General features: G+C 38.3%; 1 protein-coding gene across 1 annotated transcript; it reads right to left on the minus strand.

Annotated features, from left to right (window-relative positions):
* Nucleotides 1-99: 99 nt before the first annotated feature.
* Nucleotides 100-25,574, minus strand: LOC115222901 (fanconi-associated nuclease 1). The gene is made up of 16 exons (XM_029793286.2): nucleotides 25,441-25,574; nucleotides 22,143-22,357; nucleotides 20,100-21,049; nucleotides 19,572-19,712; nucleotides 17,873-18,080; nucleotides 16,583-16,717; nucleotides 14,563-14,661; nucleotides 13,562-13,696; nucleotides 11,477-11,705; nucleotides 9,747-9,908; nucleotides 8,487-8,652; nucleotides 7,755-7,951; nucleotides 5,556-5,654; nucleotides 3,620-3,748; nucleotides 917-1,022; nucleotides 100-218 (listed from the first exon to the last, which is right to left on the minus strand). Exons 3-16 carry the CDS (start codon nucleotides 20,254-20,256, stop codon nucleotides 181-183), a joined length of 2,001 nt encoding a protein of 666 aa, XP_029649146.1. The 5' UTR covers nucleotides 20,257-21,049; nucleotides 22,143-22,357; nucleotides 25,441-25,574; the 3' UTR covers nucleotides 100-180.
* Nucleotides 25,575-26,499: the final 925 nt, after the last annotated feature.

A 26,499-nucleotide genomic window follows, 5' to 3' on the forward strand; every position in this document is an offset into this window, starting at 1 on the left:
ATTTTCAATAACAAAATTTATTAAATATTTTCCAGATATATATATATTTACAAGTATAATACATATCTACATATACGTAAAAAAAAAAAAAAGTTACAATGACGGTAATCTGGGATGAAACATTGTATTAACTGGTGAAATAAAATTAATTGTTCTATGGTCAAACCTATCTTCAACTTCTTATTCTGACTGTGGCTGCAACTTCTTAGTTCCAACAGCTGTAAAAAAAGGTATGCAAAATAAAATTTTAGTAAACACAGACGGTCTCTATGTGACTTTTAGCTTTATCATACTAACTTCAGCAGGAATCATTAATATATAAACATATTGTAAGGGGGTTTCAATAGGCTTGTCTAATAATCCATATTATTAATCTATATTAAAACAGAAACAGCATGAATTATATCCGTATCTTCGATTTTTTTTTTTTCTGTCCATTAAACAACCACACACTTGTCTTAACTATCCCAATGCAGTACTTGAGGTTTCAAGTACACTAAACATAGATATTAAGATTAACAATCCTTTTTCCTAGTTTCGGTTATTGACTGCAACCATGCTGAAGTAGCACGACCTCTCTTTGTAGAGGAAGGTGTCGATGCATATCGACTCAAGTACTCAGCCATTCCGTAATGAAACAATATCACAAGCCATCCTGAGTTATCTCCCTTTACATCCTGAGTTACCTCCCTTTACATATGCAGCAGTCTTTAAATACCACAAGCCATCTTGAGTTACCTCCCTTCACTCTATTCAAACTATTTCTACCCGTAATTAGGTTTCTGCAGTCAGCATGATTGCCACGAGTGTGGTTAGAAACCCTGAACGTCAGTTGTGAAACGTACAACCTATGCCAGCATGGACAACGGACGTTAGATGACGACTCTGAAATAATAAAAGTAAGGTTTTCGCTTACGTTTTATGTGACTGACTTCGGCATCAACTCCTAATTTGATGAGATAATCCAACCACAACATTTGTTTGGTAGACAAACGGTCACCAGGGCCTTTGACTTCGGAGATCTGTAAATAAGAATATTAACATTTAGATTAGCAATCACTAACACATTTCGTAATAGCTGTGTGGGTTAAGCTTCCATCCCAGCCATGTGGTTCTAGGTTCAAGTCACCTTGTATGTGTGTATTCTTCTGGTAGCCCCGGGGCAACCAAAAGCTTGGTAGATATAAAATCCGTGTCAATGTATACCATTGCCTAGACAGCACGTGATGGTTGTAAATGAGCATCATCGTCATACAAGCGAGATTATTCGTTTTTGTGTGTTTCGTAAAGACTGATTTAGTTATGGCGACAGGAAGGGGATCCGACCGTAGAAAATGTGCCTTAACAGATACCGTCTGACACCATGCAAACATGTAAAAGTAGAGACATGAAATGATTTAGAGAGGCAACTGAGAAATACCCACTTACTGAATGAAACCAATATATAAACACAAGGGTTAGTTCGTTTGTGTCTGGGGAAGAGTCATTTTCTTTTTGTGTCTTATTATTTAAAACACTCACCAGTAAAATTTCTACTTATTTCTATTTTCCTACAATGTTCGTTGCGTCTTGCAGCCTTTTCAATAGTCTCGACTCAAAACTATTGAAAAAGTTGCGAAACGCAACGAAAATTTTAGGAAAATAAAAACAAGTGGAAATTTTACCGGTGAGTTAGTTAAATAAGGCACAAAAAGAAAATGACTCTCCCAAGACACAACAGAACACGAGTTGTTTCCCTTTAATTTCTGCATACGGACAATTATGTTGATTATTTTTGGGGAAACTGCCCAACAGAAAGTTCAGATCTTGTAGAACACTTTGTGTTGTATTTAGGAGCATGGCACTAAAATCCTGTTCGTTTTAATTGTCCGGATGAACAAAGATAACCATGATGAAGGAGTGGAGTTCGTTTAAGTGGTTAACAATAGAAAATACATCACCTGTTCCAACAATAGAACCATCCTAAGACTGTTTATTGTTGGATGTACGAAGGCAGTACTGTACCTCTTCATTTAGCCGATGGGTTAAGCGTCGCTGTTTTTTATGTTTTGTTTTTTTTTAGTACTTAGAAGAATTCCTTTTTTTATTTTAGTACTTAGAAAAATTATAAATGATGAGAAAGGATGAAAGGCAAAGTCGACCTCAGCGGAATTTGAACTCAGAACGTAATGGCAGACGAAATATGGCTACGCCCGCCTTTTCTAATAGCCTAACACAAGCAAGCATGAAACACAGATGTTAAATGAAGTCAAACAACATACAAGTACAAGCAATACATATAAGCTATGGATCAAGTAGATGTGGGTTCAGTTCCTACTAGGAACTACACGCGTTCTCTTTTATCTCATTTGTTTAAAGGTGTGTGGCTAAGAGGTTAGGATAGTTGGCTCAAGGTCGTGAGTTCAATTCCTGGCAGCATGTGTCCTTGAGCAAGACACTTTATTTTTTTCTTGCTGCAGCAGTCCTGAGCTGGCAAAACCAAGAAGGAAAGACAAGTTGCAGCATTCTTGCTTTTCCAAGAATATTATCAGAACTCCAAATTAAACAAAAATTAGAACGCTAAACTAGATATAAGGTGTACAAGGCTTTGGCTTCTGTGCTGGTGGCACATAAAAAGCACCATTCAAACGTGATCGTTACCAGCATCGCCTTACTGGCAGTTGTGCCGGTGGCACATGAAAAACACTTGAGCGAGGTCATTGCCAGTGCCGCTGGACTGGCTCCTGTGCAGGTGGCACGTAAAAAACACCACTTAAGCGTGGCTTTTGCCAGTGGCACATAAAAGCACCCACTACACTCTCGGAGTGGTTGGTGTTAGGAAAGGCATCCAGCTGTAGAAACTCTGCCAGATCAGATTGGGGCCTGGTGCAGCCATCTGGTTCGCCAATCCTCAGACAAATCGTCCAACCCATGCCAGCATGGAAAGCGGACGTATGATGATGATGATGAAATAGTTTAACAATAACATAGAAAAAAAAATCTATGAAATATCAAAGTTAGAAAACAATGAAAGAGATCAAACAGAAAGAAATCAATGAAGTCTAACTGTTCAATAGATTGCTATAGAACAGTTAATGGGAACATAAATATCCAATTTAATGGAGATCAATATTGTTAAAAGAGAAACAATAAAATGTACAGTTGTTGTTTTTAGCCCAAGTGAAGCCCTGATTGAGTAGACTCATGATGAAAGGCATTCCAACCACCACCACCATCATCATCATCATTTAATATCAATTTTCCCATTCTTGCGTGAATGAGACAGATTTTATTTTATATAAATTGCATGTAGTCAATCACAGACGTCGCATGTCCTCTCAACATTTTAATACAATTATTTACTAACACTAATACAAAAGAGCTTTAGATTTTAGTTTTCTCTTTCTCTTTTAATCCAAAAAACTTAGTTCAATGTCTTCAAACTAATAAACTGAGTTAGTAGGGCATCAGACAGAATGCCTTGTGGTATTTGTTTCAAATCTCTGTGTGCTGAGTTCAAATCCAGCCAATACCGTGATTGTATGAGATTAAACTATTAAGGGAGGGTGTATAAAGGAGATGTAGAGTGAGAGTATACAAGATGAAGTATAGAAAGAGAAGTTATAAAAATGCAACAAACCTTGAATTTCTTTGTGTTTACATTCCAGAGTGTTAAATCAGGAAACCCACTTCGAGTGTGACGTGGATTTTTGGCATACCTTCCAAAGATCCCTGCCAGAATCTTACCTTCCATACAACTAACCAAACCCTGGTATTAAATGAAAAAAATAATTAATCAAAATAGAAATAAATAAGAAGGAAACAAAATATTTTTCACACCCACCTGTGTACAGGTAAAAAAAAAAAGGGAGAGTTTTTATAAAGTAGAGCTTGACAGTGAAACAAAGAAGGGATAATGAGCGGCATGAGGGTGTTAGCACTGACTAAGCAAGCTTATGAACAAAGATGGCCCAAATATGACCACCCCATCATTTCTTTCCCAGGCATTGTGTACTCCACATTGTACAACAATAAAGTGTCCTTTTTTTAAGAAAGTAGAATGTGAATCAGGGGACATCTGGACAATATTTCTAGCAGGTCGTGGTAGGAAAGGTTGTTTAACCCCAGGTCAGCCCTGATCAAGTAGGTCCATGATCAAAGATATTCCAACCATGACAGTGTATACTGAGTTCAAACACCAGGTAATTAGTGCCACTATACATTTACACACATACACACAATGGGCTTCTTTGAGTTTCCATCAACCAAATCCAGTCACAAGACTTTGGCCAGCCTAGAATTATAGGGAAAGACACTGGCTCAAAGTGCCATCGAGTGGGACTGAACCCAAAACTATGTAGCCGGAAAGCAAACTTCTTACCACAAAGCCACAACTATTGATTCATAAGGATTTTCATGCATAAGCTTAAGGCCATGAATTTCAGGTGGATGAACAACAGGTAATTATTTTATCAAATCTGGAGGGATGAAAGACAAGGGCACAGTTTGAACTCAGAATGTAGAGGTTTGAAACCAAACTACATTAAACTATTTAGCCTAGCAACCCAACATCTCTGCCAATCTACTATACTTCCAACAATATTGAAGACAATGAGGAAACTAATATGAAGTCATTCAGCATGTTAGAAATGAGAACCAAGTCTTCCAAATGCACCCTGCAGCCTTGAAAAGGAAGGGACACATAGGATAAAGCAGCCCTAGATACACAATGTCCGAGAGAAGGATGGGATAGTCATTGCTAGAATGCTTTTGAGCAGTCAAGACTGACCAAGGGCTAAACAATAACATTGTTTGTAGCCCCTGAATGAAAATAGTTGAGCTGACTTTGTGCTTTAGTGGCTACCATCCTGCATTTGTCTTTGTTCTTCAGACATAATGAATAATAATAATGGGTTCGTGTTTTGCCACAAGGGCAGCAATTTTGGGGGAGGGGATGAGTCAATTACATCAACCCCCAGTGTTCAACTGGTGCTTATTTTATCGACCCCAGAAGGATGAAAGACAAAGTCAACCTCAGTGGAATTTGAACTCAGAACATAGCGATGAGCAAAACGCTACTAAGCATTTTGTCCACTGCGCTAACAATTCTGCCAGCTCACTGCAATAATAATAATAATAATAATAATAATTTCTTTACTTATATATATATATATTTCTTTACTTTAATAATAATAATAATAACAATAATAATAATAATTATTATTATTATAATGAAGTTATTACATACAACACTCAGGTGCACTAAAATTCATGAGAAAATGCATGAACAGTAATTAGAATAATGCACAGGAATTGAACAGAGGATAAGTTTCCCTAGGACTGCACTATGCAATGTGTTCTGTTTTTGATGATAGCATGATGTGATAGGAAGGAGATGTTGCTGTTATCTCTAACGCATCTAGTGACTCCATTGTTAGCACAGATATTAATGATTTCTTCTGATTGTTGTGTCTCCTTAAGTAAAAGAATGGAAATAGAAAGAGATGAAGTGGAAGCGAGAGAGAAGAATGACAAAACAGTTTCAGCTGTTTCTATGGTAACAAATGTAAACAAACCTGCAATTCGGAAACTGAATTAAACATCTCCCACTTGCCACCTGCAAACATGCAGCCATAATTGTCTTCCCACACTTTTGTTATTTGCTCATTTAGTTCCTGCAAGAAGAAACACAAAATGATTGAACAATTTAACAAATCATGGCTGAGATGACTGGTGATACACTGTACTTGAGAAGATACTTCCACCTCAAAAAAATGAGGCCCTGTCTAGCCTTACCCCACAGTGTATCCCCACTACTGTCCCTTGTCACTACCCACCTCTATTTCCTTCCTTCACTTCCTCTCCCTCAAACTGATATTTACTGCATCCAACTAAATTCCTATCTCTAATCATTAATCATACTTTTCACTCTAAAGCATTTACCAACCCACCCACAACCTTTGTTCCCTATTCTAATCTCTCTTCATATTCACCAGGTACCTTGTATCTCTCTCTCCAGGTGGGGAAGCCATGTATTCACCTTCAACAAGATACCTGCTCTTATTCCCCACCCCTCACATACTTTCATATCCCTCAATATGAAGAGCCTTGTCTTACAAATACCTAGTAAACTCATCAGTACTGGTGCCATGAAAAAGCACCCAGTACCCTCTGTGAAGTGGCTGGCATTGGAGCTTGGCAAAGACATCTGGCTTGTCAGTTCATTTCGAACAATGCAATCCATGCCATGTAAAAAGCACTTGGTCCACACTGTGAGGTGATTGGCGTTTGGGAGAGCATCTAGCAGTAGAAACCAAGCCAAAACTGACCTCGCCTATGCTGGTTTCATGTAAAAAGCACTCAGTCCACTCAGTGGGGTGGTTGGTGTTAGGAAGGGAATCCAGTCGTAAAAAAAAAAAAACTATGCCAAAACAGACACAGAAACTTGGTGTTGTCTTCTGCCAGACCAGCTACTATCAAACCATCCAACCCATGCCAGAATGGAAAGCAGACATTAAACGATGATGATGATACATATGGATGGATGGATGTTGTACATGACACAAAGTGTATTAAAAGAATCTAAGATGAATTTAATGTAGCTAAACAATAGCTTCAAAATCTGGGTCCATAGCAAATCTGGGTCCATTTTAAACAACTGAGGTCTCTACATGATTGTAAGACTTGCGACAAACAGCAGCAAAATGTCCTTCAAATCACTCAGCCAGCAAAGGGTACGTTGCATAAAGGTGGTCCTAGGTTCCGCGAACGTAAGAAAAAGACAGGGTGGTCATAGGTGGACTGCTTTTGGTCATATGTGTGACCTAGGGCTAAAGTACAGCATCACAAATTATCACAGCAGGTTTGAAGATAGCCTTTAGGAGAAAATACTGTAAGGTTATCCGACATTATCTCTGGGATATGGAAGCAAGGGAGACAACTCTGAACGTTTTCATATTTTTTTTGCTTTTTCAAGAGCGAAAAATTGGATAATTTGATAATTTAATGCATAAAGAGACACTGAGCATGCGTCACAGACCATCTTCAGTTATATCTGCACACACAAAATATAAAATACACACACACACATTACAGATAGAGAGAATGTGGGAAAGGGGGGGTGGATCAATAAGTAAGAAAAGTGAATAGGATTGAAGAATATTTCTGTTCAGGTAGTCAAGTGATTGACTTTAATGTCTCACAACTGACAGGAAGAAGGTACCGTAAATCCTCGAGTATAATCTGCATCCCCCCCCCCCAATTTAAAGGTCAAAATCCCTAGTGCGTACTATATACGAGGTTAAAAATGAAAATTATGTTCTAAGCAATGTCCGAGTCTCTATTTGCTGTCCGGCAATGTTTATTCAGACGCATTTTGTGATGTCGGACGCGAAAATACCTTAAGCTAAGCCTGAAAGCAATGAAGTCATAAAAGGATCGTCCAAAACTTGTAGTAAGCAACATTTATTAAAATAAAAGTATTCAGAACACAGAATAACATATAACAAAACAATTCGCAAACATATTTACATTCCCATATAACAGTTAAGAACATCACCATTATTGTATTACGCATGCGCAGAGGTGTTTGTTCGACTAGGTGCTGCTGGCTTAATTACGCACGACTCAAGTTAGAGAAGGGGTGCGTATAATACACAAGGTTTAGGTTTTTCAGAAGTACAGCCCGCTAAAAATCCCCTACATATTATACTCAAGGGTGGACTATACTCGAGGATTTATGGTAAATATATACGCACACACGCACAAAGCCTCACCTGTAGAGATGCAGTGGAGATGAATTGCAAACGCTCATCAATTGCTTCTTTTCTGTTTAAATAGAAGTCAGGAGACGCCATGTCGAGGGGACATGCTTGAAAGGGACTAATGAAGACATCGGGTAGGTCCATGTAAAGGATATCGAAGAAGAACAGAGCAAAAAGGAAATGCATAATGGAACCTTCAGCATGCAGACCTGCAACACAAGACAAACGACGTGAAATTAATCAACATGACATTTAATTAAATAACATCTTCATTAACACTTGACCTACACAATTTAACTGCTAAATCTCTCACAACATCAGAAGTAAAGAAACTGAATTTGTTGACAAGAATCCCCTAAATTCCATCTGCATCATTGGGCAGTTTTACCAAGGTGCATGGCCTAGTGGTTAGGGTGTTGCACTCATGATCGCAAGATCACGGTTTCCATCCTCACACCGGTTATGTGTTGTGTTCTTGAGCAAAACACTTCCTTTCACATTGCACAGTCCATTCAGCAGTAAATGGATAACCTTGTGACAGAGGTTTTGCAAGATGTAAATGGAACCTCCAGTGATGGAGGTTTTTGCAAGCTACGTTTTGCATCCAGCAATCGAAAGGATGAATAGTCGAACCCATAATGTGAATCCCAACTGGTTGGGATTGGTTCGTTCAACCAAGTCAAAGGTTGACTGACTGATTTACCAAGTGAGGACAAAATCCTGTGTTAGCATTAAGTTTCTTACCTTGTGGATAGCCATTGTTCTTGTAATGATTAAGAACAAGAATTTCAACAGGACACATTACTACATCTTCAGAGGAAGTACCATCTGTCGCATCGTAATTATTAGTAATAAACTGATACCTGACACCAGGTAAACCACATTCTAATGTTTTACCAGTGATGAATACCTGAAATATTAAATAAATACACCACTGTTTATTATTTTTATAATTAAGCATTTGGTTCACAACATCTCAATAAGCAGTTCATGTTATTTTGTTATTTCCATTTATCTTCACTGTTTGACATTTATTTTTCCCTATTTGAAGGCATGGTTGTGTGGTTATGAGGTTTGCTTCCCAAGTAGATCCTTTAGGGTTCAGTCCCACTGCAAGGCAACTTGGGTAAGAGTCTTCTATTATAGACCTAGGCTAACCAAGACCTTGCAAGTGACTCTGGTGGATGGAAACAGAGAAGCCCATCATATGTGTGCTTAGCGAGAAAGAGAGTGTAATTTGTTCTGTCCAAGTTGCACAAACTGACCCCCTTTAATGCAGTGAATCAATGAAAAACTGGTTCGTTAAGGAACCTGTAACCAACTTCACAGTTCTTCAGCAAATACAATATAGACACAATACTGCTGACCTTAGTGTATTACAATTAATATTGATCCCAGGAGGATGGTAGTCAGTGTTAAATTCTGTAAGAATTGAACTAAAAATAGCAAGATATAAAACTAGGCATCCATTTATATTACTGTTACATCCATTTAGATTACCCTATAAAGAAATCAAAACAAACAAAACGAATATATTAATTAAAGTAATTAGAGGTACAACATTAATTTTCTGGAACCTTTGGGACCAAAGTCTTTCAGGCTAAGTGGTTTTTCTAAAATATGGTAGTCACCCTGGTCAGCACTCACAAGGCCAGTAGTTTGGTGGGGAGGGGCTAAAGTCAATTAAATCAACCCCAGCACTCAACAGGTACTTATTTTATCGACCCCGAAAGGATGAAAGATAAATCCAACCCCAGCAGAATTTGAACTCAGAACCTAAAGATGGACGAAATGCTATAAAGCATTTCACCCGGCATGCTAACGACTCTGTTAGCTGACCACCTTAAATTAAACATATATTAAATTTATGAAAAGAATTAATTGAAATACAGGTATCAGGGTAAATTAGTGCAAACTATAAGAGGTTCTGAACCATCAGTTAGTGTTGTACCTGTAATTGGTAAAATAGAAGAACTCATTCAGCTGTAAAGGTGTGAAACATACCTTAGGAGCTTCAACAACAGGTTCATGTTTGAGCTTCTTTAATCTTTTGTGCCAGCGAGATTTGGAATCTTTGCAAATTTTTTCTGCTCTTAAATATAAAGAATATCTATGGCCAACAGAAACCAAAGAGTCCTTCAGACCTTTTTCTATTATGTCCAGAGCCTGGAAACAAAACAATAACAAAAAGAAAATTAATAAATTTTAACATATAAACACACATACATGTGCATATATGCATGCAAACACACACTCACACAAACACACACATACATACATACACACATATTATATATGGTGAACAGGCATTGGATCATCAGATGGAAGTTACCTGGTGTTTCATATTCTTGCTTGCGTAATGGGACCCTGAGGCGTCACCATGTGTAGAGCCAACCAGGTCCACCAGTGATCTCCATCACTGATAGCCCCATGCTAGTCCCTCTGCATCCTCTAAGCTGATGCTGAGCCTCTGGAGACCCAACGGTCAGCTGCTGCCTCGAATGAGGTCAACTTTGCCTTCCATCCTTTCATAGTCAATAAAATACAAATGCAAGAAAGTAGACTGGTGGAATCGGTAGAGCATCAAATGTGTCGTCATGCAGTTTTGGTCCTGGATGTTCACAGTTTGACAACAACACCTACAACATTCACTCTGTGCACACGATTAGACTCGGAAAGTTTGTGAGGAACCCATTGACCCAATTTGTGCTGACTTTTCCAATGGCATGCAGGCATCAATGAATGGTTGAATGACCAAATCCAAGCTTCTCTGTTAGTTCCTGAACAGTTACGATGGGATTTTGTTGCACCAGAGTTTGCAGGACATCCTTGTCGAGCTCTACAGATCTTCCAGGACATGGCTCAGCTTCTAAGCTGTAGTTTCCGGCTCAGAATTTCTGGAACCACCATTGACACTGGCTTACACTTATTGTCCAATCCCCATATACTACATTAACATTCCTCGCCAAATATGCTCCTTTGTCACTTCCATTATAGCTTTGGAAAAATATGTTAAAATCGAACTGCACTCTTCAAAACTTGCACTAAGAATTAGGACAAGATAAACTTACTGCCTGCTTTTATAGCATGTTGATGCAGGCAATTTATCCTGTCTCCCTCCAACTTTTAGTTCATGCAACTGAAAAGACTGCATTATTTATAGGATAAGCCAATATATCTTACAACGAACTACAGTATGTTTGATTTGCCTGCCATCATTGAAAGATGTTGAAAATACTTCTGAAATTCTATGCAATATTTTCTGTATTTTATTTTGTTCACTTTCTTTTTCATAATCATGAATATTATTTGAACAATCATTTATTTAGTCATATGCAAATTTTACTCATGTGTTTGGCGTAGACATCGATCAAGTCTACTTTTAGCTGTCATCTATTTTGGCTTCTAATCCTCTTTTAGTCAAACACTTACAAAGGTTAATTCAGTTCAATTAAAACGTGTGGATAAGCAACACGTGGCAAGCCACACTATAATTTGAGAAAAAATTCATCTGTGCACAAGGTATGCATCGCTCCTCGGGTGCCTTTTTTATGTCATGAGTTTTCTCCTTGTTACAGTTTAACTCCCACCACCACCACCACTAAGTCAGTCCAGATCAAGCAGGAGGAGAGGGGGGAAGGAGAGAGGGAGGGAAAGGAGAGGGGAGGAGTAGGGCAGCTGAAAGGGAAAACATGGAAACTTTGTTTTCAAAAGAACAAGACTAATTGCTCTACCTTGCCTGGTGACCGCAAATGTTGGTCCAAGTTCAAGGCCAATCGATCGTACCAACGGCCTCTGTGGCTGCAGCCATATAAGTCCTGGGAGAGTAACTCCTCTAATATCACAACAGCTTCTTTGTAGTTCCTTTGTCTTTGAAGTAATTCAACCCCTTGGAAGAGGATATGGGAACAAACATACCCAGTGGTACAATGTCTCAGAAATAGGGGTAGTTTCTTGTCCCACCTAAACAAACAAAAATAACAAAAGATAGCATGATAGCAACAGCATTAATGAGTTTTTACCAGGGTGTACTATGCCACCCTCCTGTGGTATCTACTTATTGCTAAGTAGATCATAGCACCATCTTGGGTACCTACTTACAGCTAAGTGAACTATACCATTCTATAGTACCTAATTATCGCTAAATGAACTCTACAACTATCCTATGGTACCTACTTAATGGACTATACCACTCTGTTGTAACAATTCATTGCTAAGAGGACTGTACCATTCTACAGCTACTTTTGACTAGACTATACTACTATCTTATGGTACCTACTTATCACTAAATGGACTATGCCAGTAATGCTCATCAAGGCCCAGACAGACCGCAAGTGTTCCAAACCAAAGTTACGGTGGTCCTTAAGTGGAATTATAAGGCCTAAGATGTCACTATTTTTACATAAGACAATCTAAAATCTTAATTATAAGTAAATTTACATGTATTTAATTATATAGTGTTTGATTAATTTCTTTGACTTTGCCTGTGCTTGTGCCATGTGAAAAGCACTAAGTCCACTCTGCTGAGTGGTTGATGTTAGGAAGGGCATCCAGCCGTAAAAATCTTACCAAAACAGTTGCAGAGGCCTGATGCAGGCTTCTGCCTGGTCGGCTCCTGTCAAACCATCCCACCCACGCTGGCATGGAAAGCTGATGTTAAGCAATGATGATGATGATTGTTTTGTTACACAAGTCCTTCTAATTTTGGCACAAGGCCAGCAAATTTGAGAGGAGGCAGGAAGTCAATTACATAAAACCCAGTACTTAACTGGTACTTATTTTATTGGCCCCCCCAAAGGATAAATGAGAGTCAACTTCAGCAGGATCTGAACTCGGAACCGAAAGAAATTCCACTAAGCATTTTCTCCAATGTGCAAACAATTCTGCCAGCTCATCGCCTTAATATAATTAAAAGTAAATTTATATTTGGGGGTCCTTGAAGTTTTGCTCATGAATTTTGGGGGCCACAATTTGAAAAAGGTTGTTTGTCACTGAACTATACCATCATCCTGGAGTAACTACTTGAAATGAAGTAGATTTTGCTAGTCAGCAGAACTTTCTTCCAGTTAAATGGACCATCTCAGCCAGTGGTTCCTAAATCCAGTGCCAGGGGGCAGAATATAAAATACTGACCACTTAATTTAGTTATTCAACATCTAATCAACTCAGCCATCTTTTACCAAGCTGGCAGAAACGATAGTGCACTGGGCAAAATGCTTAGCGGTATTTCATCTGCCGTTACGTTCTGAGTTCAAATTCCGCCGCAGTCCACTTTGCCTTTCATCCTTTTGGGGTCGATAAATAAAGTACCAGTTTCGCACTGGGGTCGATGTAATCGACTTAATACCTTTGTCTGTCCTTGTTTGTCCCCTCTATGTTTAGCCCCTTGTGGGTAGTAAAGAAATATATATAACTAACACATTTATTCCTCCATATATAGTATAACTGATCCAATGAGGGAGCTTTACAGGGTTGCTTGATATGCTAGAAATAGCAAGCAAATCTCCTACAAATTATATTCTACAGTCTCAAATAAAGAAGCAAAGCATAAAAAATAATTTGTCTTTGGATTTCTTCCAACTTCTCAGAACAAATTACACTCTTAAGAATCTTGGTCTGGGAGACTCATCAGTTTGACTGGCACCGCAATTGTCCATAGGACCTGTGACCATAGACGAGAAAGTAGCAATTGAAAGACATTTGTCTGAGCAAGCCTGACCAGATGATGATGATGATGATGATGATGACAAATGCAAACAAACAAACACACACAAGTTTAAAGAGAGAGAGAAAAAAAATAGTTTTCAAAGAAAACTTACATTTTTATTCTTTTGTCCTTTTTGTTTTCATCGTAGAGCATTTTGGCTTTGAGGTAGACTTCATAGGCACCAGACAAATCCTTCTTCTCCATTCTGGAGACCATCTCACTGTCCAGTTGAATAGCATCACCATACCTAGGAAAATACCAGAAGAACACAGAATTAGGGGAAGCAGGGTAGTAAAGTATGGAGGACTGCACAAACCAAGATATCCCAATTGTAACCCAGTTTAGTTTTACTTGATTTTATGTAATAGCCGAGACAGTAGTTACTTGTTTGTTTCATATAATCGTCAGAAACCCATTACTTTGTTGGTTTTGTAAAGTATGGAAGCCTGTACTAACCAAAATATCTAAACAGTAATCCAGTCAGGTTTCACTAGATTTTATGTAATAGTCAAAATAGTAGTTAGTCATGCATATTTTGTGCATTCTTCAGAGAATCCCATACCTCTTTCAGCTGAGTAACACCAAAGAACTGGCCTTCATAAAAGAATTTCTAACGAACATCACTGTTTCATCATGACTGTTCTATTGCTCAACAGGGTCAGTCATCTCCCACACCCTCCCTCATCACTGTTCCACTCAATCCCACCAACCCTCTTTTCTAAAATGAGAATAGTCATGCAGCTCCTCCAGCCCCCACCCCCACCTCAGGATTCATAGTATTGCAATACTAAATGGCCTCAATAGTTCTAGTGACACAAAACAGCACCCAGGACACTCTGTAAAGTGGTTGGCATTATGAAGGGCATCCAACTGTAGAAACCATGCCAAAACAGGCATTGGAGCATGATGCAGTCTTCGGGTCTTTGGGACTATAGGAGTCTGTCGAACTGTCCAACCCATACCAGTAATGGAATATGCACATGTGATGACAATTATCCCATTTCAAAAGGGTCACAGGCACTGCCCTTCCCCACTCTGACTTAACTGAAAAAAATTAGAAGCAAAAATATGTAAACAAGAGTATTAATGAGGTTTTTTTTTTGTTTTTCTTACCTGATTAAGTCATTTCTTGATTGAAAGATTTCTGTTTGTCTGTGAATTTTATAACTGGGGAACACAACACGACCAATGTTTACTTGCAGCATCTGAAACCTGAAAATTCAGAACTTGAGTAAATATTCTAACAGGTGATATGGCCATGTGGCAGCAGCACTGAGTTAACATTTACTCGTTGGCATAAATTCTTGTCATAGATGGGACAGTTTGCTAGTGTGTATTGATTGCTGTCCCTTGCTCGTTTCGTTGTGAGGTGTCTTCTCAGAGAGGGGCCAGAGTAGGCTAGTTGTATATGTTGCTGGGTTTTCTGGGTTTTCGGCGTGTTGGTCGCCTTGGGTACTTAAGTCGATTTACAATGGATATAGGGTACCTGTTTGTTTTCAATATTTGTAGGAAGCATATAGTGTGGGTCACCTTGTCCTCTGTCCTACTACACTTGCTTTGGATGTGTGCAAGTTCATTTCTGGATAGAGATAGGGGAGTATTGTAGTTCGCTCAAAGCATTGTGTATTGTTTGAAGCAGCACTACGCATGTGCCAGCACACACGAGCTTGAGACATGGCTCAAACAGTTATTATAGTCCATTGTTATTATTAGATTGCATTGTTGTGCCATTCAAAACAGATTATTTTTTTACAAACAATACACAGTGTTTCAAACGAATTACAATACTCTCCTATCTCTACGCTTGGGCCAGGCTGAGTTTGCGACCGCTAGGGAGTTAATCAAGCCATCAGAGAAATGTGCTAAAATCGGATGCCAAATAAACTTTCTTAAACACTGCCTAAAAAACAACATAATTCAACACCAACAGAAGCATGCATCTACCCACATAGATATATTCATATACATATATATACATACACATTTAATAATAATGATGTATTATTTACATATTAAATAAAGACACAAAAGCCAGCAATTTATCCTTTGTAGGGATAAAAGGCAAACGTGATCTCAGGAGGATTTGAACAGAGAATAGGAGCTGGAACAAATACTGCAAAGTATTTTAATAATATTTTCGAATTTTGGCACAAAGCCAGCAATTTGGGGGGGGGGGCAGGTAAGTTAATGACACTGACTCCAGTGTCCAACTTGTACTTATTTCATCGACCCTGAAAGGATGAAAGGCAAAGTCAACCTTGGCAGAATTTGAATGTAAAGATGAACAAAATGCCGCAAAGCATTTTGCCTCGCATGCTAAAGATTCTGCAGCTCACTGCTTTATAATAAAAAAATAAGAAGCCTTTCTACTAAAGGCACAAGGCCTGAAATTTTGGGGAAGGGGGGCTAGTCGATTACATCGACCCCACCAGTGCTCAACTGGTACTTATTTCATTGACCTCAAAAGGATGAAAGGCAGAATCTGAACTCAGAATGTAAAGACAGATGAAATGTCGCTAAGCATTTTGGCTGACATGCTAGCATCTCTGCCAGCTCACCAATAATAATAATGATAAATGTCGTCCTTTTCAAGCCTAGTCAGGCTCATGGGCCTGGTTTCCCGGTTTCTGTGGTGTATGAGTTTCCCCAAGCTGGACTGGATGCCAGTCCATCGCAGCATGACTCAAGAAACAGGAAGAGAGAGTGAGAGAAAGTTGTGGCGAAAGAGTACAACAAGGGTCATCAGCACCCCCTACCAGAGCCTCGTGAAGCTTTCAGGTGTTTTTGCTCAATAAACACACACAACGCCCAGTATGGGGATTGAAACCGTGATCCTCTGACCGTGAGTCCGCTGCCCTAACCACTGGGCTATTGTGCCTCCACCTTACTCAAGAAACAGGAAGAGAGAGAGTGAGAGAAAGTTGGGGTGAAAGAGTACAACAGGGGTCACCACCACCCCCTACCAGAGCCTTGTGGAGCTTTTAGGCGTTTTCGCTCAATAAACACACACAACGCCCAGTCTGGGAATCGAAACCGCGATCCTCCGACCGCGAGTCCGCTGCCCTAACCACTGGGCCATTGTGCCTCAACTTCAACAATAATAACAAGAGCAATATGAAAATTAGCAACTTACAATTGTGCAGAAATTGCACCACCAGTTTCATCATCCATAGAGTTCACACACAATGAGAACAGAGTTAACAAACGTACAAAGACAGAGCGATGAGATTCCACTAACTTAAAGCAAGCTCCAAGAAGTTTTTTGGCACTGTAACAAATCAAACAAACAACAATTAGAATTTACGAAATAATCCTAGAAATGGTTACAGAAATTTCAACTTTCAATGTTGTCGTTGTTGATGGTGTTTTTTAATTCCAGTTCAATGCTGATGGAACAGCAGACATAAGTCTAGACTAACAGACCTAAGTCTGGAACAGTAGACTTATAAGACAGACATTCCAGTGTGTTCTTTCCTCAGACGTAAATTATTTTTTCAGAGATGGTCAGGTGTGATCTGAGGGTGATTTGACTGCTATTTCTTTAGGAATTAGACAGAAAGGCCACTCAGTTAGCTGTTATCAACTCGTTCACCGCGGAAAGTGTAATCTCTCGAAAGAGCTGTTCTTCACTCCTGCTCCAGAGCGTCGGCTGCGGGGTCACTCCGAAAAGCTCTATCAGTGACGATTTCATCTCAATCGAAGGAGAGGGGCTTTCTCTGTCCGGGTTGCAGATCCGTGGAATAAGCTGCCAGACGAGATAGTGAAGATGCCGACGACCGCTCGGTTCAAAGTCTCTCTTGACCAGAAATGGCCTGAACTCTTTGCATGAACACCCTCCCTGTACATAACTCCATGTCCCCCTACATGGCCATGCTTTTTGCTTTTTGAGCTAAAAAATTAACTTTAACACACCAACAGCTGGCCCACAGACATGCTGCCTCTTCTCTCTAGCTTTTCTACCAAGACTACAGATATCTTTGACTTGAAAAACGAGTAAAGGTTAGCAACAGGAAGGGCATGTGGTCATAAAACAATGCCTCAATAATATATTCATCTAACCCATGTTAGTTTGGATAAACACAAGTAAAAACAAATTAACTATATGACTGGTTAAATGTCCCCTTCACTCAGACATTCTCCAATCACTCATCTCTCCTCCACTTGTCACCCATACTGTATTCCCTTCCTGGGACTTACAGTAACAACTGCACCATATCCTCCTTCCCTCCCCTGAATATCATCCCTCTGGAATCTCCTCCCTGCACATGATTTTCCTGCAGCAATAAACTTCATAAAAAAACATTAGCTAAGCCAATCTCAGAGGATCTGTAAAAGTCACAGCCCCTGCTTCAATGTAAATAAAAACCTTTATATCCCCCCCCCCACCGCCACTTTTCCCATTACAATAAAACAAAAGTGTTACCGATTCATCATTGATTTCTCCACAGTTTGCAATCCATTTGGTTCAAAGAGAGATCTGACAGACTTTTGTTTGCAGTGCTTCAGTAAAAGGTCGACTATTTGTACCTTGGTCTGGTTGGAACAATTATGGTAAAACGACTTGGCAACTGTTCTCAAATCTGCAGAAGACAAGAGGTGTAGCGTCTCCTCCAGGTCGGTCAGGTCTTGTTCTGAAAATGAAATACATGCTACTATAACAGACAAGAACAAAATGATACAGTTTGTTAAAAGTTGAAATGCAGAGGGTCATAGGAAAGGCTTTGCACTATTCTGACTATTCCTTTGTTCTGAATTCAAATCTTGCCTAGGCTAACTTCGTCTTTCATTCCTCTAAGATCAATGAAAGAGATATCAATGAAGAATTAGGAACTGATTAAATCAATTATATTTCTACCTCCAAATTTACAGGCTGGAACAAAAGTTATAAACATTATTATTATACAAACGGGCACAGACAATAGGTGCTGCTGCTGCTATTATTATTAGTTGTTGTTAAGGAGGTGAACTGACAGAATAATCACCACAGTGGACACAATGCTTAGTGGCATATTGTCCGTCTTTATGTTCTGAGTTGAAATTCCACCAAGGTCAACTTTGCCTTTCATCCTTTCAAAGTCGATGAAATAAATACCAATCAATCATTGGAGTCAATGTAATCAACTACCAAACTCCTCCAAAATTCCAGGCCCAATGCATACAGAAGAAAGGGTTGCTATTGTTGGTATCATTAAGGCAGCAAATTGTTGGTAGAATCTAGAACTAGTAAAATTGTTAGCATACCAACAAAAGGCATTTCGGTATTTCTTCCATCTTTACATTCTGAGTTCAAATGCCACAGAGGTTGACTTTGCCTTTCATCCTTTCAGGGTCAATAGAATAATTGCTAGTCAAGCACAGGGGATTAATGAAATTGGCTAATAAAGAAAGCCCAAAATTTCAGACCTTGTGCCAATTAATAAAATTATTATCATCTTCATTATAACTTAAGAGAACTGGCCAATTCACTAGTGTTTCAATCACAATGCTTTGTGGTATTTCTTGTGGTTCTTGTTGCTCTGAATTCAAATCTTGGTAAGGCCAACTTTGCTTTTAATCTTTCAGGATTGATAAAATAATGTTCCAGTCAAACGTGTTTGATGTAATCAACTAAATTCTCTTCTCAAATTTCTGGCCTTTTACAAGAATCACTGTATAACTGTCGAGTATTCTGTTAAATATTTCTATCTTTCAGAAATCTTGAAGAAGACAAAGAAAAACCCACTTCAATTCTATAAAGATTCTATCTTCAGCGAAACTCAGTTACCTAAACAGCCGTGAGACATGCCTTCATTCCTTGTTTTGGGTGCCCATGTAGTCATAAACAGACATGCTCTCAACTCTCATATTCTTGACACAGGGGAACATTGAGGATATGACAAGCATCTGGGGGAAGAAAAAGCTTCACCAGTATTGGGTTGATACTCATTTACAGCTGAGTAGACTGTAGTAACATGAAAGGAAGTACTCTTGCTCAAGGACACAACATATCGCCCAGTCAAGGAACCAAACACACAGCGTTATGATTGTAAGCCCAACATCCTAACCACTAAGACAAATACTTATATACAAGAACAATAAGAAGAAAGAGAAAATGCAATAAGATAATTCTCTGAAACTCTCACCTGAGTGGGCCAAACCAGCTTTGATTAATTCATTTATAAACCCAGAAAGGTCTTCAGCAATCTCTGGGTACTTTATCTTTATCTGCATTCTCCACATCAACTTGCGTGAAAACATCCGTACATACAGTTTCTGGGCAACCTCTGTCAGAAGCAAAAAATTCCATCTTTAAAATGTTATTTTCCCAATTATCTTCATACATGTGCTTGGGGCTTACACATTAAACCTTAATTAATTCTATACCTTCTATCTTCAATTCTATAGAATCTCACCTTAATTCTTAGGAATCTTTAAATACTATATATTCTCTGCTTAATTCTATAGAATCTTTTCTTAATTCTATAGAATCTCTCATTAATTCTATAGAATCTCTTAATTCTACAGATACTCTCTCATTAATTAATTTTATAGAACCTCTATCCTTAATTCTATAGAATCTTTAATTAATTCTATAGACTCTCTCTCTCCTTAATTCTATAAAATCTCATTCCTTAATTAATTCTAGAAACAAACCAAGTTTGTAAACTGACCTGAGAGTCTGTAAAATTTCTCAACAACTTTCATATCATCTTCATTGAAGAGAGATCTGTAATAGTCATCTTCTAACACCTGTGACATCATTGCCATAAAATTCTCCAGGTAATAAGGGACACGGAACTTGACATCTGTATCCCCATCAACTTCCATCTCTTCAGGTTGAGATCCTGTTCCTTCATCAAGAAATTCATCAGATTTACATTTAGTTGCAGAGCTTTCGAGACCATCTGCAGGAGATGAGTCGATGCTAGAAGAATCTGAAGAGACTGGTTTTCCAAAATCAGGTAAATTTAATTGTTTCTGCTCCTGCTGCTTATCACCTGCTTGTTCTGCCAGTAGACATTTGCTTATATTTTTTGATGATTTTGATTCACTGGATAAATTTATGCCTGTACAGTCCACTGTTTCTTTAACAATGACAGAATCCAAAACCCTGTCTGTTCCGGTTCATTCAGATTTAATCGACATGAGCCGCTGGTCTCATTTGTTTCACTTTGTGAAGACAGAATATTTCGTTCTGACACTGACTGCAGTTCATTATCACAGAGTTTGTCGTCACTATCTGATGGCAATGCATGTTGTAATGATTGTGTTGTTGTTGTTGATGGTGTAACTTCAGTTTTATTTGATATCAAGTGATTATCTGATAAGTCAATACCATTCTCATTAACATCTAATGACAATGGATTAGGTATTGGACCAGGACTTGCAGATTCCATTCGATCCTTTGAAACTAATGAATTTGTTAAACAATCTTCCGTTCCATTTTCTGTTATGTCAATTATTTCAATAACACCGTTAGATAATTTCGCCCTCGGTTCCTCACTTCTTTTCTTTTTCCTCTTTAAAGACAGTCTAGTTTTTAGGGAAGTTCTTCCATGTGATTTAGATGTTTCACTTTTTGTATCCAAACAATTCTGTTTGCTGAAGAAGGATTCAATCCCTGGAGAAAAGAAGAGAGAGAGAGAGAAAAAAAAAAGAGAATATATAAAAATACAGAAGCAAAAAATGTTATCGTTACACATATATTCATCGTTGCCTAAACCCTTGTCAACTCTGAAGCAGATCTACAATGAAAGGTATTTCAGCTGAACCATTCTGTTATTTTTTTCATACACTCAGGGAATCCAGGACTGTGTTATGCAATGTAGTCTTTTCTATGGCATTTAAATGTGGGATTTGAAAAAAATCTGGCTGCTATTTCTGGCAGATCAAAAATGCATGTAAAGGCTCCCTAGCCAACTCAGCATATTTGTCTATGGTGTAAACACAGAGATACCATTTACATCAATTTTATAATTCATTGCTGGTAAGAAAGACAGCCATATATTATTGTTGGTATGGTCACAGTGCCAATATTACAGGTAAACAACCCACCCCACTTATCCTGCTTCTTCCAAGACTTACTTGATTCAACCTGGAAGCTAATATAGAGGTTAAAAACAGGAAAGAAAGTAATGGAAAACATCAGAGTGAGAGAGAGAGAGAGAGAGAGAGAGAGAAGACATTGAGTGTGAGAGGTGACAACAATCTCAATCAATCAGTTGAGAGAATCCAGCCATAAAATATTTGGTAAGAAAAGCTCTCAACAAAGTTCAGATGCAGTTCACTTTATAATACTACTGACACATCTGGAACAGGTCTGCTGCTACACACACACACACACACACACACAGATATGAACTAGACTGCATTCAAAAATGGCTATCCATTTAATTGGCACCAACATGTTACAAACATTGGTTCCCATGTGTTGCTTCTTCATTCTGTCTCTTCTGATGTTACTTTGAACTAACATTTTGTGTCCAACTAAACTCTTTCTCCCATCATCGCATCATCCGACTGACTCATATAACCTACCTTACACAAAAACAGGAAATCCTCTTTGTTGACATTTATCCAAAACAAAGTAACATAGAGAGGTTCAAGCTAAACACCAACCGCATCAATCACTAATTCTCTAAGGGTCTACAAAGGTCATGGTGGTGCTGCCCCTCTTCTTGTAAATAAACAACAAAAAAGCAAAACTACATTACCTTCTGAATCATTTGATGGATTTCGTTTTCTTTTATGGGCATTCACAGGAGATTCTGAGCTACAGGTCTTTTTAACTTCAACACTGTTGACATCTTTTCTGTCTCCAGAGTGATTTTCGGTGGATTTCTTAAAAAAGTGCTCAATTCTGCACTGTTTTCCCATATTTGAAGAACTTTCTTTTGCTGGGAGTTTATGGCTTTTACGAGCCATTCTTCTGAAATTTAAGAATTCAAAATAACATTGTGTGTATCATTATCATCATCATTTAACCCGTTCGTTACCAACCCGGCTGAATCTGGCTCTGTAGTACAAATATCTTGTTTTCATAAGTCTTGAATTAAAATCTTCCACCTAACCTTAGTCACAATTAATGTTCCTAACACCAGCTTAATGATAACTAAGTTATTTTACTAAATTCTTTGTTACATTTAAAATTAATTGAAAGAAACACAGAGCATCTCAAAATAAATACAGTAACAAAAGGGTTAACATCTACTTTTCTATGCTCATAAGAGTTGATTAGAATTTTTTGAAGCAGATTTTACAACTGGATGCCTTTCCTGTCACCAAACTTCACCTGTTTCCAAGTAAAGTAATGTTTCTCCATTACTGAACATGTTTTTTGACAAGATTAGAAATGAAGGATATCGCTTGTATGACACTCAATTAAAACTATCACACAATACCAAGACAAGGGCAGACACATGTACACACAATAGGCTTCTTTCAGTTTCTGTCCCGTAAATCCACCCACAATCAGGGGTTTATAATAAAAGACACAGTAAGACTAAACTGACAACCATGTGGTTGAGAAGGGAACTTCTTAAGCCCTCAGTCAATGCCTGTACAATATATGTATGTACATATAGTCTGGCAGGAACTTTGTTCATAACCATCAGTAGGTGGTAGTCTCATAGGAACTTCCAGTTTTGCTCTGTGTTATAAGTCTATCATTTTCTCTTCCCAAACTATGCTAATAGCTGGGGGAGAGCATGTCAGGTTACGTACAGCTGAGCTGCTCAGAAATTTGCTTTGCAACACTGGCACCATGGGCAAACGTCTTCTACCATGAGCACTGAGTCAACCAGTTTTGAGAATAAAATTAAAACAGTGTGAAGATCCACTGGACGGTCCATGCCTGTTCCTGGATGGTAGACTTCATCCATTACCTGGTTTAACACACCCACCTAGCTCTTGAATGCCTTTAATAGAGTCCCCTCTTTCAAATATTCACTCCAGGTCTCTGATCTGAGGTTAGCTTCTTCCCTGATAGTCTCAATGGTCTTGAGAGAAGTCATTGATGTTTTTCTCCCTCCGTTCCCTAATCCATTTAAAACACATTTATACCACACTGCCACTGATTATAATTGAAGCTGCCATATAATTATTCACTCCTAAATAAGACTGGGATTATAATTATTGACCAGAATTAATTATTAAGTTAATGGTGGTGGTTTCTTCCACACTATGGACGAAATTATGATTAACTAAATTCTCTTGGTTCACAGCATCAATCCTTTGCCTGCCCAAAAAAGCTTTCTTTTCATAAGTCCCAAGATACTCTACTGGTTAAATAAAATGGGAATGGGTCATCATCTCTGAGGTATGGACGCCAGGGAAATATGTCCTGTATGTGACATGTAATACACAAGAAAAGAATTGGTTAAACCTATGAACACTGTGCAGAAGAAGTCCCAGAATAATTTCCTACAACCATTTTTATAAATTAGATAGATCAGCCAATGAAGAAGCACTTGCGTGGTTGGCGTACTGAAAATAGCAGTTAAATCATACCCTATCGCCTTAAACAAAAAAAAAAAAAAGACAAAACCGATGGGTTTGTCATGGATGGCATACCTTGTTTCATAGGTCTATTGGATAAGAACTGCTTTTGCGAAGTCGTTCTTAACCTAGTTCAATCCGACACTGGGGCTAGGCAATAACAAATAAGCTGCAGTGTGGAGTTAGAAAAGACAATGGCTATCTTGAATTAGACAGACAAGAGCAGAAGAGGGGCTAACGAAGTAGCATGGTTGCTCGAACTGCTAGAAGTAGCAGCTAAACCCCTCAAATAACACTATATTATTAAGAATAAAGGACAAGTGGGATACTACAGTCTGGACACACTATTCCCGAAAATAAGAGGACCTGTTTGGTCAGGACAGAACCTAACCTGAAGGACATAAAATAGACAGGTGCAAAAAATTGGCAAAAATCGACATTTCTAAATTCACCCCCCATTTCCAACTTTTTTCAGAATTTTTTTCCCTCAAAATATGCGAGAAAATACGGAGATAATGATTCTGAAAAAAAATTTCCAAAAATCTTTGTAAAATTTTTTTAAAAGAATTTTTTCTTTTCTAAATATGCAGAAAAATACGGATTAGGACAAAAATTTCAAAACATTTCTGTACTTACGGTTAGGGTTTTAAGGTTAGTGTAGGGGAAAAAACGTCAAAATTGAAGAAGCTGGGGGAAAATTTTCACAATGCCGATTTTTGGCAATTTTCTGGAACCTCCGTATCCGAAAACGGGGATTTTTGGCAAAAAAAAAAATTTTTCAACAAATTTGAGAGAAAATGGGGGGCGGGCAGAAGTCTAGTGCCGTCTTTCCCATCTAAAAAGACAAGGTAGTCACGTCGGGAATGCCTCTAATTAAAGAACTGCATTATCAGAGCGTAAACGAACTGCATTATCAGAGCGTAAACAACATACATATGTAAGGCGAGACAGAGGACCAGAGTCAAATTTCTAGCAAGTTCTATATTTGTTCAGTTTATATTTAGATGGTGATGAAACTTATTGCCTCTATACCTCTGATACAATTTTGCTTATTTCTTCAGTTCGTGCTATAAAAATAATGTCATGGTCATTTGAAAATAGCCGACCTAGGGTTGTACAACCGATTAACACTCGCATGTGACAGCGATGTAGCCACATTCTGCTAAAAATAGCTACTTAATCTTCTTCAAATTACACTCAGCGAACAACATATTAGAAAATGTGGCCTCTAGACAACTATCTCTGGTGAAAACATTAACACGAGGAGGTCACAGCGGGAAAATTGATAAATTTCACTCCCACTCGGTTAAAAGCTGACAACGGACTACAAAAAAAGTGTCAGTACTAACATTCAGAAATTAAATACGAGAAAAACAATGACAGGAGATATTACAACTAGTAAATAAACACCCAGTAGCGAAAACATAGAATAAGGGCTAAAGAAACCACTGAACCCAATAAACTTAATTGAAGAAAGACTAAAATAAAAGTAAATATCTGGACTGAAAAACTTACATTTTCGCGGTTTTGATCCATAGAAAATATGACACTGGAACAGTCACTTGTAAGCTAGCCACACTTTCGAATCTACCCTGAATAAAAAACTTTTCTGATTACTATTGCACAGCGGCAAAAGCCCGCGAGCTGGCAGATCTGTTAGCATGCTGGGCAAAAAACTTGGCAATATTTTTTCCCTCTTTACGATTAAATGACCATTGGAGGACGGAAATAAATTGGTAAAAAAAATATAAAGTCACAATTTTGGCTAAGAAAAAAAGTCACATTTGATTTATGGGGCTAACTGGCAGAATCGTTAGCACGTCGGGCGAATTGCTTTGCAGTATTTCGTCTGCCGTTATGTTCTGAGTTCAAATTCCGTTGAGGTCGACTTTGCCTTTCATTCTTTCGGGGTCGATAAATTAAGCACCAGTTACGCACTGGGGTCGATGTAATCGACTTAATACCTATGTCTGTCCTTGTTTGTCTCCTCTATGTTTAGCCCCTTGTGGGTAATAAAGAAATAGGTATCCGAAACCCCACCCCTACCGGACAAAACCCCTTTGACTTTTTTTTTACCTCGATTCAATAAATCAATAAGTAAAAATACCTATTAAGTAAGTAAATTAATGTCAAAAGGAAAAGTCAGTTTTGGTCAAGGCAAAATGTCAAGAAAATTGTAACACCTCATTTAAATAGTATGAATTAGTCGTGGGCAGAGTGTAGTCCGCGAGACCTTCCAAATGGCGCGCCTAATGAAAAATATCCCGATGATAGGTCATGTCTCACGCAACCCGCTTCTCGAAAAGGGTTGCCCATGCCTTGTATAACTAATAGCTAAAGAAATTAAACAAATATTTTAAATTGTTTCGATTCATGCCCCTAGTAAATTCATAATTTTAATCATCTGAGTGGGGTCAAATATTAATAATTGGTCGTCATTTTCAACTATGAGGGGTAGAATTTCGTCAGGGCTTTATGAGCTTATACAACAAAGGTTAACATATTTCTTGAAAGGATGCAGATGAAGTACTTACAAGTTTAAGAATTTAAATAAAATATTCTATTCTTATGTAT

This window comes from Octopus sinensis, linkage group LG21 (assembly GCF_006345805.1).
Source record: "Octopus sinensis linkage group LG21, ASM634580v1, whole genome shotgun sequence".
NCBI lineage: Eukaryota > Metazoa > Mollusca > Cephalopoda > Octopoda > Octopodidae > Octopus > Octopus sinensis.

Bases quoted from the DNA above. Each gene is read 5' to 3' on its own strand.
- LOC115222901 (XM_029793286.2), bottom strand. From the start codon at position 20,256: ATGGAAGTTGATGGGGATACAGATGTCAAGTTCCGTGTCCCTTATTAC. The intron at 19,713-20,099 runs GTCAGTTTACAA...TGCTTCTGACAG, and splicing joins GAAATTTTACAGACTCTCAG to AGGTTGCCCAGAAACTGTAT. The intron at 13,697-14,562 runs GTAAGAAAAACA...GTATTTTCCTAG, and splicing joins TCAAGAAATGACTTAATCAG to GTATGGTGATGCTATTCAAC.